Below are 22419 nucleotides of genomic sequence, written 5' to 3' on the forward strand. Positions count from 1 at the left end.
AGCAATTCTACTATAGAGACAAGCTGAGAGAGTTAGGGTTGTTCATTCTGGAGAAAAGAAGGCTCCACAGAGACCTGATAACAGCCTTCCAGTACCTAAACAGGTCCTACAAGAAAACTGGAGAGGGACTTTTTACAAGGGCCTGTAGAGATAGGACTAGGGGAATGGATTTAAACTTTAAACAGGGTAGATCTAGTTTATATATTAGGAGGAAATTCTTTACTGTGAGGGTGGTGAGACACTGGAACAGGCTGCCCAGAGAAGCTGTGGATGCCATAACTGGCAGTGTTCCAGGTCAGGTTGGACAGGGCTTGGTGCAACCTGGTCTAGTGAAAGGTACCCTTGCCCACAGCAAGGTAGTTGGACCTAGATGATCTTTAAGGCCCCTTCCAACCCAAATCATTCTATGATTCAATGATTAAGATGGTGTGGCAGGGTGCTCCACTCCTCCAACCTGGCCTTTATTTCCCATATCAAGTGAGAACCACCAGTGCAGGGGGTGGTGATTGGCCATAGTGGAGCTGTCTGTTGGCTGCATCCAGCTGGAAGTGGATTTAGGAGAGGGAGATAAGAAAAATAGCCAAGGGCTAATCTGAGCAACCTGCATGCCCACTAACCATAGTCCTGGTCAAGTTCCAACTCAAGCCGAGTTTGGAAAAAAAAACTAAATTCTATAGTCAATATGCAAATGTGGCTATGAGTCAATTATCTTACTCCATAGTGGGCAGCCCAGGGCCCATTGAACTCCCATGCATGGCAGTGGGCAGCACGCCAGGATCTCCCCTTGAGTTAGGATGCCTCTCAAGGTTACTCTTCAAGGTTGAGAGATTCCTTACCACAACAGATTATTGGTAAGTGAATAATAGCATGCTAACCTTTGAAATCTTAGCTCATATAAAGAATTGATTTTTGTATTTATAGTCCATTAGACATAAAGTGTTGACCAAGTCTGGGACTAAGTCTGGATCCAGCCACACCTAAACTACCCGCTGAGAAGTTTAACACATGAGAGGGTCCTTTCCAAACCTTGTGACTCAACTTGAGAGCCTCCCTGACATTTCTGTCTGACCCTGCCCTAGCTGTAATAAAACAAATGTACCTTGCCATAAAATGTTGTTAAATACCTGTCCTATTAGCTATCAAACTTTGTTAAATTGCTGTTTTATATCAATAAACATACTGCTACTTCTCTCTTATGAGCATATGCTTTGCTTCATCTGCAACAGCTGGTTTCATGCAGTAAATGACATACTACAAAAATAATACACAATACTGAGTTGTGAACTAAGTGAACTTCACTCATCAGAGGTGAGGGAGCAAAAACGTAAAACAGATCAAATTCAGCTGCTAGCAACTGTATGGCCATATCCTCAGAATATTAAATTGCAGCAGAGGTATTAACATAGAAATGTTTCCCTACTAATATATTACAGAAGCACATTTTCTCAGAAACACACAGACTCAACTAACAACTAACTCCTTAAAAACAGCTTAATGCTAAGGGGACAAAATGTCTTTTTGAGCTTCTATTTCCAACTCAAAGTCAAGCTTTAAATTTAACTGATATTAACATCAGTCATGGTTTGAGCCCAGCTGACAACTAAGTACCACGCAACTGCTTACCCACTCCCCCACCCCTCCTCAGTGGGGTGGAGAGGAGAATTGGCAAAAAGGCAAAAACCCATGGGTTGAGATAATAACAGTTTAATTAATGAAATAAAAGTAAAATGTAATTTTTATTACTATTATTACTAAAATGATATGATGATGGGGGGAATAAATATCCCCCTTTATCCCCCTCACACTGGCAGAACGTGGGACACTGAAAAGTCATTGAATTAGGGTAAGCACTACTTAGCAACAACTAAAACACTGGTGTGTTATCAACATTATTCAGACTAAAACCAAAACACAGCACTGTACCAGCTACTAGGGAAAAAAAAAAAAAACCTAGCTCTGTCTATATAGTGAATATAGCTTCACCCTAAGCACTGATCAAAACCCTTTAACAGAGACAAATTCATCCTGTTCTGAGAACACTGCACTTGCTTTCCATGTCACAGTTTGCTGTAGAGCTCTGTGTAACAGCTGGTTTTAGTCTAAAACAAGCTTCCAGTGCCCTCCAGCCTTCCTGCTGAGGAATTGCTGCAGAGACAATGTCTGAGCAGACAAAGCTTTTGCACATATTTTTAGCTTAGACGAATTCTGTATTTCTTTCAATGTTTTTAGATGTCTATGAAGTCTTACTGGAATCAGAAATAAGCATCATCTCGTGACAGCAGAATACTGAATGCTGATAGAGAAAAGCAAAGTAAAACAACAAATAATTTATAACGTGTCTTCCTAGTTTCAAACAAACAGGTTTTGTTCTGTTAGGGTTCTTGCTCTTACCTGATCCCCCTATATTTCTTTAATGAATAGTGATCAGGCCAACTCCTGAGTTTGTACTTGAAGTGTGTAAACCCTTTTTATACCCCTGCGCAGCGTTTCACGTTGGCTGGCTTTAGGTCTTTCAACGGACATAAGTCAATAAGTCTGGGCCCACAGAGCCTTAGGAAAGAGATTTACACTAACTTACGTAGGGCACATCATGGCCTTATTTGCAAAGAATACGGAACATTTATGTAGGACAGAATACAAGTATGTTTTCAAAAGCAAAGGGGTCTTTACAGGCAGCTGACATACTTCAAGAAGTATGGTCAAGTTAGGTTAGTGATATCTGGCAATATTTTGGACTAAGACTCAAATAGAAAGAAATTACAGCAACTGAGATTCAGAGTGAAAAGTTCAATAGCAAGAGCAATATGGCCACACTCTGGGGGCTTTCTTTACAGTGTGCCTCATAAAAGAAGATTCTTTTCATTTGTCTGTTGAGAGAGGCTTCAGACCATGTCTTATGTCTTTATCTGAAGCCAAATAAAGACATCTACTGAATATTTACACCAACTAAAAATACATGTAAATTGTCATACTATTATTTTTAGGCCAAAAATATGTGCAACAAACTAATAATCACAGAAACTTTTATGTTTTCAGTCAAGCATGAAAAATAGCGTGCATATTCTTTTTTTAATCGACTACATTAATATCTACATAAATGCATTGTGCACCATATTTCAAATAATAATTTTGTGCAGTAACGTGCAACACAAATGTATCAAATACATTAAACATGCAATTACTTACAGGAATATTGATGAAAACAGTATCAAACTCTGATGCAGACAGAAACCTTTTCAGTGGCACCATGAAAAACTGCAAGAAAAAGTTTTTATATATCAACTATGACATATTTTCTAGACTGCTAGAAAAATACATAAGTTAAAATGCTGTAAGTAGCATCTTACTTTCTCTATAGATTCCAGAGTTTCAGTGTATTTCTCTTCAGTTTGCTTTATTTCAGCAAGACAACAGCTTCTTATATCATTTTCAGTATATTTCTGCAATTACAATAGAGTCAAGTTTAAGTCATTAACAGGCACCTAATGGATAACAAATGTATTTATTTGTTTAGAATTAAGCAATTAGGATAACTGCTTCCTGAAATTCTCAGTACTGCAGCCTCCAGATATGAAAGCAATAACCAAGATTATTTTAATGTGAAATGAGCTGATGACTTTAAGAGTTTTACTAAAATTCAGCATTAAAGGAATGTTATGAAAAGTTCATGTTTAGACCTAAAACACTGAACTTTCTGCATGTGCTTCGGAAGCTGAAATACAAGGTCACATTTAATTTACATCCAGACTTAGAAATCTTATTTAAAATACTCAGCAGTTAATAATTCCATTAAACTTCATGGCACTAAATCATCTAAATAACTTTCAATACCATAAATACTGGATTCAGTCTAATCCCTGCACTTGTTTACAGTTTTCCCTTGTGGTTCTCAAGGGGAGCTTTCTCTTCAGACACAATATTTGTCCTTTAATTGGGAAGTGCAATGACCTCTAAGTTCAGCTCTTACATACGTATGCGTGAGTCTTCAATGAAATCCTGGGATTTTTCCATGTAAACCACCAGATTCATAGTTAATTGAAATCATTTTCAGCACAGGACTCAAAAAATAGGTTACAAGCACTCTTGCTGAAGATCAGATTTACAGTCACAGCTTCAGTAACTTGCAAATCTGCCTTCAAATAAGAGTAAATACCTGGAAGAAGGTATACAAGCACTGGGTCAAGCAAGACTTAAAGCATCTGGAGACATACAGGTCAGCTTGGAGACCAGACACAGTACGTAGCTCTTACAATTAAAAGAATAATTGATCCAAAATGTTTTCTCCAAGACCAGAAAAAAAGCAGTGTCTTAATAAGCAAAGTACTACTACATCCTTTCTGAGGCCTACTTATCCTTGGAAGGATGCGTAACATCTTTCCAAGGCCTCTTTCATTATATCCCTAACTGCATCTTAAATTTTTTCACCCAGTGTAGGGAATCCATATACTCCACATAATAGACCTGATGACTATGCATTACTCAAATACAGGGAGAGTCGGGACTAGAAATCTAGCACTAAAGTTCTTCCCATTCAGAAGAAGACTTAGCTTTCAAACAGAAGACTTTTCTGCTCCAGGAATAACAAAATTTTTAGATTGTCATTTTAACAATTAGCTCTTAGTGTGCCCAAGAGCTACACTCCTTCCACTCCCCTCTCTTTGCTATCAGTCCACTTGAGAGACCCACTATACATACCACAGCAAACAGCAAACTGCACTTATTAAATTGTCCACGAGCCACGTTAAGCACCTATAATATTGTTTGGCCAGCTATGAAGAGTAGGAAACATATTCCTACCACCTAAACTAGATGTAAATTTGCAAATCAGACAGGCACAAAAATTTCGTCACTGTTCAGACTTCTTTTTGCTGTTTTGACATACCTCCTTTACCCTTCTCTGTTTGTCCCCATGTGACTCTACAAGCAGCTCCTGCAACTGGAATATGGCTTCTCACTCGTATCTACCAGGTACTGCATTATCTCAGAAATTACTCTTCAAAATGCAAATTTTCATTATTGAATGAAATAATTATTGAGTAACACAGTTATTCATTTTCCCACAACACGCATTAAAGTGCCATTCTTATCAGCTGCAGACAGAAGGAACCATTTTGCAAAAATACAGTCTGTCTTTACGAGTAGCAATGTACTTTGTGGGCATCATCTGATGATCAGCCTCATCTCATAACCTATCATTTATTCCCAAATTCCTTGGCAGGGGGAAACAGGCACTGTCGCGGTTAACTACAGCTAATTATTATCTCAATAAAATACTAGAATTTTACATTACTCAGGCTTCTAGTTATTTTTCACCTTTACCTTTGTGAGCCCAGTACTGTTCAAAGCGCTTGCAGTATTTGCACCTAGTTGTTGTACCCAATAGAAGTTCACACCAATTTGTAAAAAGTGGGGCTTTGTTTCATCAACTCTCACATGAGCAATGCAAACAAATTGTTGGAATTCCACTTAAAATGATTCCCTTGAATTTTGTGCTCACCTAATTCAAACAAATCATTCACAGAGGCACTTTTGGCAGAAATTTACACATCCATTTCCTAGCTTTACCACAAACTTCCAGAACTTAAGTGCAGTAAATAAAAGGAGAGAGGAAATAAGAAATAATGTGTGAATACCAGTACAAGTGAGAAAAAATTGCCTTTGAAGGTCAGGTACTGCTAGAGATAACTTAGTGCAACAGTTTACTTCAGAAAATAACAACAACAAATCAAAGATGAGGAGATGCAAAGCATTCTGGCTGCTATGGGAGACTGAAAAGTATTTGGCAATTCTAAAAATCTGCTTGGAGATTGTCCGGTGCTAGTGTTTACACATACAAGGAATTCTCCTGTAGGATTCAAATCAAAGTACTGTGCAAAACAGTCATGTTAGCATGCAGTGTATTTATAAACCTGAGAGGAAATTATCACAAACCAGAAATAATTACCACATTCAAGAAAGCTGTCACAGCAAAACAATTGTAATCTCTCCATTCATTACATGTTGTGGAAAAATATTTTGCTGTACTAATGTTTTCAATTTTCATTTATTTTCCATTAGAAACAAATGCGAGTCTGTTCAATCTGAAGTATCTAGGCTAAGATGCAACTAAAATTAGAATGTGAGAGTCCCAATCACTATATTAATCATTTGCTAAAAACATGGATATGCAAGAGAGACATTTACAACAGGAAAGAATCAGAGAAAGTTTACATGCTACCAAACTGCCAGAGATTACTAACTGCTACAGTTGAAGAAAAAAAAAGCCACCTACACTCATTATGTGAAACCCCGAACTTAATGCATTCTGAGTTTCAGTATAAAATGAAAACTCAAAAAAAATCACAATAAAGATTTCCCACAATTCAAACACTTTTTCTAAGACACCCTGCCTGCAAGTGCATGCAACTTCACTTAGATATAAAGAAGAGGGGTTTTCCAACTCTTTCTTTTTCGGTTTTCACTGAATAACCTAAACATTAGAGGGTAAATAAAACTATGCAAAATGTGAACAACTAACATAGCTTTCTGCTTATCTGACCATTGATTTGCATGCACTACCTGCAAGATTTTGTATTAGAAGAAAAACAGGCTTGAAAACAATACTGTTATACTCAAAACAATAATGATTAAAACAACCTTCCCAAAGACAAAATAACGGTAACTTTGGGGAACTGCCATAAAAACTAAGAACACAAATCACATTAGCTGTTGTCTTTCATTTAAAAATGACATTTCTTTCAAAAAATTACCACAGTTAACAATGCCAAAACAGACTGCAAAGTCTTAAAAAGGAGATTATGCACGGACCAGGACAGCTCTGGATGCAAGTGAGTACTAGTGAAGTTTCAGTGGAAAAAGTTATAAAGAGACAATTTCACAAATATTAATTTTGAAAAATAAGTGTTATTGCTCAAAAATAGATAGGAACTGGAAAACATACAGGTTGCTGTGCTGCTTCATCTTTCATTAGGTCTTCATAAACCTCCCCACCTTCATCTTCTCCATAGACACAATCATACAACTCCTCATCTTCATCAACACCAGTTTCACTGAAAGTTAAAGACAAAACAAAAAGAAGCTGTGAAGCACAGGTAAATTACCATCAGCTCTGCGAGGGACCATTCCTCAGGGGAAGAGCTTTCTACAGTAGCCAAACAGATCAACTAACAGAACTATCTAATGAAAAGAACTCATTATGGAAATTAAGTTAATAAATTTTCTTTCATCAACACATTTAAAAAAACAATAACTGTACTAAATCAACACAACACTGAAGACTGCATGAATTCAGAATCCCATGGACACTAAACCAGGCACTGAAACCAGCTTGTGAGGACAGTTTGGTCATGAGATACCATCCAGCTACTTTCTTCCATCCCTTTTCCCGCCACATCCAGTGAAGAGGAGCTGCCTTTCCTTATTGCCTGGCATCCTACTGCACTAGGAGTGAGACACTGGTAGGTATTTCTCTCCTGCCTAAAAAAAAAATTATCTAGGGTAAAACACATTAAACTATTTTGATAACCTCATAGCAACCTTCAGCTACCCAACAATGAAAAAAGCAACCTTTCGAACTAAAAAGATCAGACAGTTCAACAAAACCGAGTATGCACAAGTGTCCTATTACCCAGTCTATGGAAACACCTCAGCATAAAGTCAGCGCCAAACTCTACAATCAATTAATTCAGTTTCATAAGGGTAAGGCCTACTGGAGTTTTGCTTATTTTGCACTAAGACAGTACCAAGCCCACAATACCTCTTTCCATCCATGTTTGTTAGGGCATGTCTACAAAAGAACTCTAAAAGATATTGAAAGTAGTCTGGCCATCATAATATAGGAACTTGATCAGATGTGTTGATAACTGAGATTTTTACTGTTGGAAGACAATGCTGAAATCCTTCAGAGTAAAAAACAAATAGAGGATCAGTCCACCAGCCTGGGAAGGACAGCCATTTCTATATGTGGATCATCAGTACTCAAAAACAAGACATCAGAAGCTCTACTGGCAGAGACTGATGATTTCAAAGAAAGCAAAATTAATGAGAATTGCTACCAACACAGTTGCCACATGGACTATTTTGAAATGCTAGACAAAATCACTACGTTTATAATCAGGATTTTATACAAAAGCCAAGTGAATTTTTTATTTATTAAATATAATTTGTTTCTTTTGTTCTTTTTAAGTCAAGAACATCAGAAGGATAAAGCAAGCAAGCATTAGAAGTTTCAGTAGATGGAATGATTGAAAACATATATTTGGGGGGTTCAACAGAAGGCACAAATTGCTCACATCCCTTCCTTTTCCAACAGATACTATGCCCCAGGACAGCTAGAAAGCTCAGGTGCTTCAGGTTAGTCTAGCATTTGAGCTTGCACCAGTGATGATGGTGTGCTAGCATTTCACATTTAACACAGCTGTCTCAGATGCAGCACAGACACATTGCACTTTACCACCTATGCTCCAGGGAACAAAAGCTGGCAAAAAGGCAGAGTAAAGATTGAAACATTTAACTACTACAGCTCTTTCTGACAGAAAGCTTTAAAGTTATTCTAAACTGTTAAGACACCATTTAAACTCAGGGACAATTACTTTCAGTCAAATCCATACTAATTCAGAGAAACTAAAAGATGTGGGCCATTTGCATCATTCACTGATACTTTATTTCTTTTGAAAAGAGTACTTCTTGAATTGTTTCCTCCACAACTAAGCATCTAACTATCAAATTTCATCAGCTAATATTTGTAATTTAACATAAAAAAAAGCTATGAATCTCAATTTGTTTGGTATGACTTGTTACCTTTTTTTTTTTAATGAAATTCTGACTCCCAGCACTGAATTTGCATACCTATTCAAGGACTGATAGAAATATTGTTTTCAAACAGTGCTAATGACAGTACACTTAAGACATAAGAACTCCACCTCTAGCCCATGTGGGTCTCAGGAGTCTACAACTTCTACCTTCTGTGCGCTCACCTACACACAGGAAAAAACAGCTATGAAACAGCCAGTGTGCTGCAGAGACAAGGATAAGCTCCGCAGGGAAGGCAGTAAACTGAGCAGTGCCAGCCATGGTGGGGTTTCCCTTTTATGTAGGCAGTAAAGAAATTAATCCCACTGTGTGAACAGCAGCTACTGACCACATCACAGCAAGTGACATACAGTGTGGCCAAGGCCAAGATAGAGCCAAGTGAGCACTAGTGAGTTGAGCTTTGGGACAATGATTTCTGATCCCTGGTCTAGTCAAACATGATTCCTAATGGGTCTTGAGAGATCCTAGCCATAGCATGCAAAAGTAGTTCTCCCAAACAGTTTTTATGCCCAGATGTATTTATCTCACCTGTGTCTGCAAAATAAAGCTGCAGTTTATCATTCACTACTATATGTTTATGTCTGTCTAACTTATACCTCAAAGCCAACATGAAAATTGGCAATAATTAATAATGCTGCAAACACTTACCCAGAGAGGTAAATACACTCATAAAAAGAATTTAATTGACTTTAGGAAATAACCTTCTTGAATTATGATCCAAATATGCATTTTCTTTGCAAGTTCTAGACAATTTCCTTGGGTCCCTTACAACTGATATTGTAATTCTATGAAAGCATTCTTATAGTTTAGGCAATTAAACACATTCATTGCTTACTTTGCTACCAACCCCTCCATGAAACATTCTTCCTTACATATGTAAACGGAATACAATCATTCAGATAAGCTTCCTTAATTACTTGTTCCAGGTCACCATAATGGCTAACAAAATCTTTTAAAATCAAATATTCTCATTAAAACCATGTGTTCCATAACATTATATAAATAATAACATGCAACTGAAGGCAAACATCTTCAACTAAATATTTACAACATACTCTATTAAATCAGGAAGACATTTGTAGATATCTTCATCATCAACGCTTTCTTCTGTAGGGAATGGCCTATAGAAAGAAATATAGCATGAATTATAGACAGCATTAGTCTAGTTTTGTTTGGTTTCTAAACTTTTCACACAGATTGATGTATGTTAATGTGGTTGTATGTTCCTCTCTCTCTAACAGTATATGTGTTTTTAGACATATGTATGAACCAATACGTATTGTAAATTAAAAAAAGAACCTAGGTGGTGTTGTAAAACATCACTACTACACATCATTGTCAGTTTTTCAACTAGAATATTACTTACTCTTTTTAGCACAGGACCTGGATTACAGGACTGACTAGGGAGTTTTGTCCATGTTAAAACCCATAGTTCATTCATATAGTAAGATTGCCAAATCAAACCATTCAAAAAGATGGAGAACACCAAAGCATGAAGTCCTTCATGTTCTCTCATATCCCACAAATATAATTCATGAGGTTAGGTTTGGTCGGAATATTTTGGTTTCTTTCTGAAAATATGAATCTCACAAACTTGGCAGCTCCACTGATATTTAGAAGAGAGAAGGAAGAGAAAGCCCATTTCTACTTACATACATCAGCACTGCATCAGCCTGACTTATGATGAATGTGTCACAATTATCATACAACTTCCGTAATACTGTTTGTTCACTTCATGCTTCAGCACAAGAATTAAACATAGTTCAGGCACTTCAGTAAGCGTACCAGAGGTAGAAAACACCTTCTGGGCTCCTCAGAGGTCCAAACCCTTAGCTAGCCAGAGAAGTTCTTACTGGGGAACACTGCCTGCATTGCCTCTAACAATTTTTTCTGAGGAGCATCATCCAAGAAGCATTATTCCCACAAGGGCAATAACATACCTTATTCCTGTGCCTAATGCAATAGGAGTGCGAGAAAGTTTTGAAAGTGTTTCTATCACCTGGAGAAGAAGGAAACAGAAGCCATGATTAGTTGTAGAACAGAAGCAATAAAACGTTTTGGTCTCAATTTTTTAATTATCAACAACAGCGTTTCACACCAAACTATATAAAACAGACACAGAATATGGCTGTGTCAAAAACTGAGTGCACTGAATTTTCATCTATTTCCAATGAGCTGGTCTTCAGTGGTTTTGTACTGGGTGATGTGATGGAAGCACTAAGAGAGGAGAAGGGAAATTCTCTTATTGACAAGTTTCAGCATAATTAAAAGCCAATTTATGCAGATTTTAAACCAGATATTCGTCACAAATCAAACATACAATTTTCAACCGGAGCTAGATGGAACTGTACTAAAATTTTATCTTACAGATTGTTCTTAAGATTTTTTTTTTTTTATTGTACCTCCAGAAAGAAAATCCGATTAATTTGAGGCTTTTCCAAACAATAGCCAGAAGAGGGAGCCAAATGCCAAATCAGCAGAAAGCTACCTCTCCAGGACTGCCAGTCAAAGAAAGGCAATGTCTGATTAACCAAAGAGTTAAAGAAGCTGCACATTTGAGCCCATAAGCTTGGTATGTTTTTAGAGGGCAGCAGTAGTCTGGAAGATCTTATTTTAAGAAAACATCTTTTGTAAGTGCTCAAGGTTATACAGTAAGAGAGGGAGAACATTAGGGAGGGGAGAATACATGTACATATGATCACACATATGGAGTTAATTTTGCCATCAGCTATAGTCATATAAGACCAATTCATACTATACCTACCGTATCATCATTGTCATGAGTATTTTCTATTGTTTTGAGTACTATCACATAGTCAAGTCTTATTTGCTAGAAAAAGAAGTGTTAAAATTACACCCTGTCTGAATTCCATATTCCCAATGACAAAGTTCCCATGAATTCCCCAGAAGTTTCAGAGTGGGTCTTCACAACTTAAAATCCATATTAAACTGAAGTGACATCTCATTTCAGTAGTATCAAAATTCATTATAGAAATTCTATATTCCATGGGCATTTGGGAATAACCTATGCAATTCAAAAATGTTTATTTTTGAAGTTCTAATGAGAAGACTAACGTGACCATAAAACACAGTTAACAATACATCTCTGAAAGGAAGGACAATGAAATTCTTACACAGGAGAATGACAAAGTAAATACTTAAGGGAATAACTGCCAACTACAGAGCTTAAACTGAAGTTACAAAGTCTCTAAAGTGAACCAGACTTCATGCAAATAAAGAAAAAAAATCAGAATGAACTAAGTTATACTGCTTCTGTGAAAGGGACATTTTGGGTTTATTTAAGCTGCTGTAAAAATTATCGTCACACAAAATCTGGTTTTGCCTTACAGAAAATTCGAATAATAAAAGCAAATGAATATGCTATGAGCATAATCAAAATTGCAGACACATCAATTCCCTATGAACAGAACTGCAAAACAGCCTAGAATAAGTTTTGGAAATTGTGAATAAAAGATGATTGAATAAACCATAAAATTAAAAACTGTTTTGTGTAAGTCAAAAGGTCAACAAGGGGAAAAAAAAGACTCCTGTAAAGAGCCTTGCTTTTGCAGGGGAGTTCTGGTTTCTGCACCAGAAAAGAACCTGCCTCTGCACACCTGCAAGAATCCCAGTGCAAGACTGCAAGGACTGCTAAACTGCATGAGACAAGTATGGGAAGTTAACTGAAAATTCAGTAGCTGGCAAAAAAAAAAATGATCTGTCCTGACATATGGGTGAAGACTGATTGGCAAAATCAGAGGAGAAGATGTTTAATGATTATTGCAACAGAGGTGGGCAAGTCTGGTGAACCAAACAACCCCTTCTTGTTCCAGCATGTTACTTTCCAGCACACAGAAAATCTTTTGCAAACTATTCCACCCACACAGACCCTTTTCCTTAGAGGGATTCGCACTTGTCTAGCACAATCAAACCCAGTGGTATTATTTCTTACTCTTCACATGCTTCAAGATAACACAAAAAAAAAGTTCCTTACAAAAAATCCAGAATATAATATTCATTTTAGGAAGATGACTTAGCAGTGTACCTCTAAATTACATGTTACAGCTACAATCTGAACACAAACAAAAGCAAGGCTTATAAATTAAAAATAATAAGAAAACCATTTCAGAAACTGATATGACAGCTTCAGGGAGGGGGGTGGATGGGACCCCACACAGAGGAAGCCAGAGAAGTGTTTATGAGAGCATGCACACACAGAAAGAGAAAGGAACTATAGGACTAGAGACAACAGAAGACAACTAAGAATTTTAACTGCTCTTACAATAGAGACTGCCTGGCATTGCAGGAAGAGCAAACTAATATGCCAAGACGCCAACAGGAAAAAATGAAACACTACATAATCTACAAAGAAGAAAACGGCAACCACCATAACAACTGTCAGTATCTCATCAGAGACACACAGCATTCTGCAGAAGTACTAAAGCGTGGCCATGCTGACATCACAATAGGGAAAAGGTAATGGGCAGAGATCACTATTCTTCTGTTTCAAAACAGAACAGTCAAGAACCTAAAACCAATAAGGACCACAGTGTGTATTTAAGATTAAAATACATAACTGAAAATAGACATAACTTCCACAAAATAAAAGGTAATGCTTACTCATTGATGAGTCCTATTAAAGCAGAACAGTGCTCTGTCAAGAAACAGAACAGTTTCTACTGAAGGGGCTTTTTAGTTTCCTTAAAGAATGCTGAAAAAATGTCAGGAATACTCACACAAGTAATCGCATATTAAACTACTACTTCTGGTCACCACACTACTTCAACATCACATACATGTAAATGCATTTGCTCCAACATGAATTAGAGCAAATTTCTTCCACATGGAATAGAAGTTCTCAAATTCTGACCCACTGCAGGAAGTCTTAAGAGTTTCCAAATTTCTAAGTCAGTGGGGAAGGCCACAGTCATGTTCGTAGTTGCCAGAAAAACAATCAGAGCTTCAGTGAACACTCATCAAAACAATCTAACTAACCCCAGCAAAATATCTGGTTTTGAACAAACTGACTTGGGAGTTTTTCAGAACAGTGCTAGTTTGAAGCCCTATGCAGTTTATGTGAAGGAAGCTATAATATAGCGCCATTCTGAACTCCAAAATTACAGTGAACCATACAGGGCAGGCCGTAACATTCAATTTAGGGCTTTCCATGTGCCTTTTTTTTTTTTTGCCTTGCTCTCTTCCTTTCAGTGGAGCCTTAAATCATTTTACCCATTTAAGCCTAAATGACTGATCAGTTCTATTCCACAGCAAGGATTCTGACAGATGCTCCTGTACCTTTGAACGAGGCTAAATTTAATCTTAGTGCAAAAGAGCACTCTTTCCTTATCCGAAGTCCATAACAATCGTGCTTCTGCTTCCTCTGCTCTCCAACAAACAGACGTACAAAAGGCTGTAGGGCCTTTGCAAACACACTCTGAACAGAAGCAGGCATTGAAACTATATACCAAGTAAAGACTCATATTTATGTTCCAGCCAGCTACCACATGTGAAAAAAAACATTTATATTCCAAAACATCGTACAACAACTATGTTCCCTCACACTTATAAACTCACTAAGTCTATGACTCTCTTACAACACAGCTCAGACTGAGAGATGTTAGCAAGAGACTTTTAGACATAAAAGGAAGATGCACCTGCATCCACCTTAATAAAGCTCTTTTGCACTGACTAATGCCGTCAGACAGAGGTTAAGCAAGTCTTTAGAAGTCACATCAAAGCCACACTCACTTCAAGATGATGTGAACATCCAAGTCCTTTTTTCAGTATATAGCCAGTTTATGCAAAATGTGACATGAAATTCAAGTCTACTTCCCTGCAAGAGGAACCACAATTCAGCCCACACCCTGGCAAATGGCTCTGCTCCTCACTCATGCATCAGGCAAGACAACAGTCTTACACTACACTAACTTTTTACTTCCTGAATTACTCCTACAGCAAAAGTTCATTTGCTTGGCATTTATTGTTGCTTTACTTCACTTACTTTTGTAGGTTAGACTGTTCAGCTCATGTAAGCGCTTTCATTTCCCTGGCCAAAATGCTACTTTGCAATTTTCTGCAGCCATAATCGTCAATCACATCAGATAGTCTTACGCATACTTACAGCAGCAGTACACTAGAGGGACTATTTTACTTCTTTCCATAGCAGTGGTGTGTCTGAGTTTGAAAACTTGCAAATAGTTCAGTTCAAGAACAAAGTATATTTTAAACATACTTTTCCACTTTTAGAAGAAACAAAAAGTCCATCATTTTGCAACTCACTGTCTCCCCAAATAGGCAATATTTCCTTGCTATTGACAGCTGCTGTCATATTTATATTTCAGATGCTTACCTAAACTGAAAACATGAAGAGATCAACAATACCGATGGCATCATCGGTTTCATAGTTTATGCCAATAAAACCTAGAAAGACTCACTTGTGGGTTAGATCCTCAAAGCAGTTGTTTGCATATACACACACCAAAATCAGGGTATGTTTTTCTGATACACAGTAGAAATCACCAAGAATACATATATCACATGTCAAGTCAGCTTTCAAAATCTGGGCATCTAGCTTAGTAACTGAGGACTGCATTCTGTTGAAAACTTCACTTCCTCCCTTGAAGTGAATTTTTTAGCAGGTACATAGAAACAGATTTCACAAATAGGTAGAAACAGATTAGCTAACATAGAATAGTTATTTGCCAATAAAAAATATTTCCAATACCAACCTACTTTTTGACATGCTACTTTGTTGATACATGCACATAGGTTTCTTCCCAAACAGGTGTTATTTTACTTCATCAATTTTAACTTTTTTTTTTGTTGGGGGGGGGGGGGAGGAAATAGTCTTCAATCATAAAGGGAAATTAATCCTTCAGAGAGCTGGTGACCTCCTTGGCTATGGTCTGCCTCCATTCCAGTCTCTGTGGTTAGAGGACTCATCTTAAGCACTCAAGTTCAAGAAAACTTTAGTTCTTTAATGACATGCCCAACATGCCCCCTCATAAACTGACTTTGGCTGAATTTCATTAAAAGTCTATCAGTATAAACAGCATTTTAAAATTACACCTGGTTTACATGTAGTTGTAACTTCTTTCAAGCTAAGTTCTATGTGTGATGAGACCCTAATGGCTGCATGAGACTGCTTTAGGTACCACCATCTCCAAAGAAACTACAGACTTGCTATTTGCTTTCTCAGAGAAGTGAGTCTACCTGTATTTTGTTATTCAGAAAGGATGTTGTTCCTTGCTTGACAAAATCCTAATATCTTCCACTTCTGCATACAATATCAATACCATTAACCATTATCATTTCAAGAATCAGCTCCTTCAAAAGACATTCTGGAGGACACTCAGAAATTCCACTAGAAAAGAAGGCATATGTTCATTTAATACATGATGTCTTACACAAAAGAAACACCACATTCCATTTTACCTGAGCTTCCAAGTGGTTTCAAAGTAAAGTTTATCAGCATCCTGGGTTCAGCAGTAGCAGTCATTTTTCTTCTTAGTAGCTGGTGCAGTGCTGTGGTTTTGACTTTCAGCCTGGGAACAGCGCTGGTAACACTGATCTTCTTAGTTGCTGCTCAGTAATGTTTAGTCTGACCAAGGACTTTCTGAGTCTCATGCTCTGCCAGGGAAGACGGGAAGCCGGGAGGAAGCAGAGACAGGACACCTGACCCAAACTAACCAAAGAGGTATTTCATACCACAGCACATCGTGCCCACTATATAAACTGGGGGCAGTTACCTGGAAGGGCTAGATCACTGCTCGGTCAGGCTGGGTGTCAGTTGGCGTGTGGTGAGCGGTTGTATTCTCTTCCCTTGTTATTTCCCTTATCATTATTATTATTGGTGGTAGCAGTAGTGGTTTGTGTTATACCTTAGTTACTAAACTGTTCTTATCTCAACCTGTGGGAGTTACATTCTTTCGATTCTCCTCCCCATCCCTCCAGGAGTGGGGGGAGGAAGTGGGGAGAGTAAGTGAACGGCTGTGCGGTACTGAGTTACCGACTGCGCTTAAACCATGACAACCAGCAAGACAACCATGAATATGAAATGGTTACACATACTTACATATAAGATTACTTATCAAGACTACATTACATTCTGTGTGGTTTTCCCCACTTCATAACCTGAAAACTATGACTGGAAGAAAAGCATATTGATTTTGATATAACAAATACCAAATGGCTTAATTTTGTAGGAGAAATTAGCTCCAGAACTTTTAGAGACTCAGACCGAGAGTACTGAAAAGTAGAGAGTCTTCAGATATCTATGTGCACATATTAATTATCTGCATATACAAAACGTTGCCCAGAATTCAAGGCAAATTATGAAAAACAAACAGCTAATGCAAACAGAACTCTAGTGTTCCTAGAGAAAACAAAGACATAGGATGCTCTGCATCACTAAGGTAAAGCTCTTATGAGGCCATTTGAAGTGTCTCACATTCAGGATACTTCAAAGACAGAACTGCTACTCATGCCAAGGTGCTGAGTGAGCTTTCATTAAACTGTTTTCACTCATACCTCAGATTGAAGATAAGTAGGGGAAATAGAAAAAGATAAACCATTATTGCGTGTCTCTGTCATTTAGAGATAAGATAAAATTGCTATACTTAAATGTATCTTCAAATGCCTTGCTTATGCAAGAAGGTTGACCGTTTGGTACTGTGTACCTCACCAGGCCCCAGACAACCCTGGATCAATACTTGACTTGGCATGGGGTGGAGGGCAAAGAGAACATATCTGAATATTTTACTGTAAACCATCATTAACTATTGAACCAAAAGACCTCTAGGAACAGTTACGTTTAAATTTAACTGGATGACAGACACAGAAAAAGACATGTAGCCAGACAACTCCAGGATGATTACACTGCTGCTGATCTAATGAGCATATTATTCCAAGTAAAGGGTGTTCCTAAGTTAAATCAAACATTTTCTCTCCATGTGCCTTGTTCTGGTATCATGTCAGTACTCTGTGTTAGTTCAGGTTAGTTTTAATCAAACCACAAGCCTCTGGGGAAAGAGAAAAGATGAGGCCTTTTCAAGAAAGGCAGAATGAATGAAAACTCATTAAAAAGAAAGGGGGTGAAGAGGGAGGGCTAAAAGCAAACCCTGAATTTCACATAATGGCACCTCTAAAAAACCCTTAAAACCAAAAAGCAAATTTCAAATACCAGCTCTGCAAATATGCCTCTAATAAATACTGCTATGGCATACATTGAAGTGTCCAAGTCATACAGACACAAATACATCAAACAGAATTTACAGCCTTGGCATCCACACCATTTCCTTAGAAACACAACAGTATGCAGACCTCCAGCAGAACGAAAAATCTAATAGTCTGGTTTTGATTACACAAGCTTTCACATATAGTTGTAGAGTGATGTCCTGATTTTCATTTCAGTCAAATAATGAAATCCAAGCTTTAGGTATAGGACACTGGCAGCGGCAATTCAAAGGATAGTCATAAACTTACTTTCAACAGGGGTAATCACCACCTGCAGGATGCTGCCCGTTTCCTCACTGGTGTCACCTTCACCTACCCCGATCCTGGCATCTCCCGCCATCCACATCCATTCTTCCATTTCCACTGAGCTACATCCTCCGAAAATACACCTGAGGACTACTCCAGCCTTCTTTACCATCAAGGCTTAGCTCTGGCATAGTAGCAGTAAGGAAAACAGTCCAACTGCCCACTGGAACCACAGCAGAGAAATTCACAACCCCGAGCCAAGTTTTTTTGTGACCGACAGGAGCCTGCCAGCAACTCCGAAGCACAGTTTTAAACCAGGTGCCAAATGCTTTCATGCAGAGGCAGCAAGGGTAACATCACTGCTGCACAAGCTGGTTTTGGCAGTCCAGTGCCCTTCCTCCTTACAGAGAGCCCCAGCTCCCAGCTGAGACAGGAGGGAGACCACAGAGGTGCTGCTGGGGGAAAGCCTGCCTGGCTCCGAGCATGCAAAACCCTTGCCATGCATACATTGCCCTAGGGAGGTCTCATTTGCATCCATTTTCTCCAGTGTCTCTCCACAGTGCCTTCACGGATGAAGTGTCAGGAATGTTTTTCAACAGACTTAAAAAAAATAGCCAAGACAAAAAACCTCCTGGGTGTTGCCTCTTTCAGTCTGTAGATAAGCTAACTACAGAGATGCAGACTGCTGGCACATCAAAAGCCCTGGGGAATCAACAACTATAAAAGATGCTACATTTTCTCCAAAGCCTGGAAAGGAGAGCTGAGGCAGGAAGAGGGCAGTTTGGCACCGGGAAGGCAAGCAGAGCCAGAGACAGAAGAACACAGTCTTAAAAAAACACTTTGGAAGATGTAAGAGCACAGGTTATTTTCCCCCTTATTAAAAGTGAAACACCTGACATTAAGTTAGAAACATCCAAAACTGAAGAGTTCTGTTGTTTTCTTTTCACATCTATAGCACTTTTCTCTAGTTTCCAACAATAGCTAAGTGCAGGTTGGATCCCTCATTAGCCAAACCCCTCCTCCACCCTTTTTGCACATATCTGAGTGATACCTCTGATCATACAAAATCCTGAACTGGAATAGTGGGGCTGTCAGACGTAACTACGCATGACTGCACACACAACTCCTAAACATTACTCACAGACAAAAAAAAAGAGAGAGAAGCAAAACTGAATGCTGTCCAGGAATTTGTAAAACTCAGTGCTGTATTACTAGGACTATAATGAGCAGGTCTTTAATCATCAGTATCCAATTATGGACATAAATGTGTATGCATTTTAAAAAAGTTGTGCTTGAAATCCCACTCTTTAAATTTTAGGTCAGTAACGATGCTACTGCTTGATAGTCCAAGATCATAAAGGGTTCCCTAGACAGTTCTGCTCTTAGAAGGAACTGAAAAGTCCCAACTGCATAGGCAGCACAGTCCTGTTAACCTCTTGGTTCATTTTGTCCAAAAATGCCGAGCACCTCACCAAAGCAAGAACTGGGGGAGGGAGTGTTAGCAGCCTCTTCCTGTCTGCAGCTCTGTGGTTTTGGTTCTGTGAATACCTTCCAGCCCTCACCACCCCTTCTGGGGGGCTAGGTTTAGATGTTTGGTTTCTTGTTTAGGGTTTGTTGGGTTCTTTTTAGATATTGCTTAAGGAATGAAACCTAACTTCAAGCACTGCCATGGTATAAGCAGAGCACTTGAACACTGCAGCTAATAGCATGAGTGCCTTAAAGTGTAGTATCCTTTTGAAAGACTGAGAACTAAACAGGATTTTGTCTTTTCTGGTGCATTTATTACATTTTAGATAGGAATAGACACAAATGAAAGCTGTGTGGTTTTCAAAGTTACATTTCTTTTGCTACTGCCCTTTACTAGCCTTTAAAAGACTATTTTTGCATGTTTGACAGGAACAGGCAAATTCTCTAAACTTCCACCACCGGTCTGTACACTATGCATACATTTTGGGTGTTCTTGACCTTGGATGTTTAAATTAGCACACAAATGTTTTAGAAGGAAATGAGTGTTTTCGTATTCATTGTTGATTGCACCTCAAAAATATTGTTTTAGGTATGCATCCTGGAGTTTAAGTGAAATGTGGTTTCTTCACTCCCACTGTATTATTTCACTTCAATACTTAAACTGATTCCTTGTCAATTTTGATATAAACAAAAATGATACTTAAAGGAGACTGCACAATGGAGATTTTCTTCTTCTTTTCTGCTAAAAACAGAGGGACATCTTCCTCTTCCTGTCTTGTCACTGCCACACTTCTCCCTTTTCTAAATTTACTTTAACCATTGTCTATATAAATTCAGCTAGATCTTTGCTCTAGCTTTGCCGAGTTGTACCAAGTCACAATTTAACTATAAATTTACTCCAAAACACAACATATATTAGGGGTAAACACATGCTGCTATGCCCCCTAGTTCTCTGAAAGAAATTTCCCTTGCTACAGTGGGTAGTGTGAAGGGAAGTGAGCTGCTCTCTTGATGCAATTACCCTCCAACTCTCTTACAGCGGCTTACAAAAGCCCTAGGCTATCGTCAAGCTTCTCACTCTACAGGGAATGGATCAGTCCACTGGAAAAGCATTGCACTTCCCTTCAGCCCTGCAAAAGATACACAGTACACAGGGTGGCATGACTCACTTTCACTATCTTCTGCTCTTATCTTAAAGATCATCATCTTTGATACAGAATAAAAAGTCTTCTCAACTTGAGAAGACATCCTGCAATGGGAATGGCAATACTGTCAACTTCCTTTACAGAAATCTGATAAGAACAGGTGTTTTGTTTTCTCCACAATCATCTGTTCATTTAGATAAAAAAATATAACTACACTTACAGTAGCAAAAGAAAACAGAAAGTGAGATTTACATTTTCATTATGTTCATACCTAATTCTCCTTGAGCTAGAACCTTATACAGAAAATTACAAAATGAACAAAACTAACTTTAAGTAATGAACAAAACTGATTTGTTACTGCTTAATTATTCTTTTGCTTTATTCCCTTGAATGTGTAGTAACTTGCAAGTTTTATTAACTATATAGTTTTCCCCTCAGAAAGAGGACTGCACTTCCATAATGCCACTGCAGAAATGCACAAAGAAAGGAAATTAGGATTTCTTTTTTTTAGTTTTTTTTAATGTTTTTTATGTTCATTTGTGCTTAACAGCAATAACCTAAAAATACAACTTCCCTACTAGACAGTGTCTGACATCATATCCTTCTTTGCACTGACACTAATGCTGCCTATGACAAAATTAAGCTAGACAGACCTCAGAGAGCTTACTATCTAAAAGATCAGTTAGAACGCAGAAAAAGAAGAAGGACACTTGAGGGTGGTTCTTTTAAAATTCCGTGGGGTTTTTTGGTTGTTTTTTTTTTAATTTTTGTTTTTATCTAAAACACACATCTATCTAGGTCAATGGTTCTTTCCAAGGCAGCCACCCATTAGCATTGTAAAACAATGTACAAAAGTATTTGAATACAAGCAAAACAAAAGTATTTGAATATGAGAATCATTGCAGAAGATCAAAAAGTCCTCATCCCCATACCAGGCATAATATCTATTAGGTGTTATGCCTATAATATTGAAAAACAAAGAGTCAGAATCAGATCTTTTAAGAATTCTGCGTTCTTGGTTTGTCCTGTCCAAAGTCCTCCCCCCAGATATAAAATAGAGGTACAACTTAGGCAATTCACACTCTATGACACGATGTCATCTCTAGTTAAGGTAAGCAGTATTTGCTTTAAGACTTGCTGTTATTTTTCAGGGGAAGTGGGGGGGATTCATGGATGCTTTATTACAACTACTGGGTTTCAGGGACTGTTTATATTTCATGGAAAAGAAAAAAAAATATCTTTAAGTACTATTTTGAAGAAAGCTTTATTCCTCTGCTACATCAATATCTGAAGATGCAAGGCAGCCAACCAGTCTGATACTAATCCAAGAACCGCAGCACCAGACCTTAAATTGCAGAGAGGAATAAAATTTCTTTTTAATGCATCTAACAATGTTAACTGACTCATATGAGATACCCTTCAGATAGGTACTTGCTCCTCAGTTTTCACCTGTCTGGAGATCTGAAAGATTTTGAGTTCAAGTATGTGATAAGGATCATAGTAGGTACTTTAGATG

General features: G+C 38.0%; 1 protein-coding gene across 3 annotated transcripts in view; it reads right to left on the reverse strand.

Moving 5' to 3' along the window:
• VAV3 (vav guanine nucleotide exchange factor 3) overlaps positions 1-22419 on the reverse strand; it is a 157456-nt gene that overhangs the window by 89318 nt on the left and 45719 nt on the right. For all 3 annotated transcript variants that reach the window (XM_057429111.1, XM_057429112.1, XM_057429110.1), the window contains exons 3-7: positions 10752-10810; positions 9867-9932; positions 6941-7049; positions 3348-3440; positions 3187-3255 (exon numbers count right to left, since the gene is read on the reverse strand). In XM_057429111.1, the coding sequence (XP_057285094.1) occupies positions 3187-3255; positions 3348-3440; positions 6941-7049; positions 9867-9932; positions 10752-10810 (396 nt within the window). The remainder of the gene's footprint in view (positions 1-3186; positions 3256-3347; positions 3441-6940; positions 7050-9866; positions 9933-10751; positions 10811-22419) is intronic.

Source organism: Pezoporus wallicus, unplaced genomic scaffold, assembly GCF_028554395.1.
Source record: "Pezoporus wallicus isolate ANWC-B61680 ecotype Strahan unplaced genomic scaffold, APGP_CSIRO_Pwel_v1 contig_593, whole genome shotgun sequence".
Lineage (NCBI taxonomy): Eukaryota > Metazoa > Chordata > Aves > Psittaciformes > Psittacidae > Pezoporus > Pezoporus wallicus.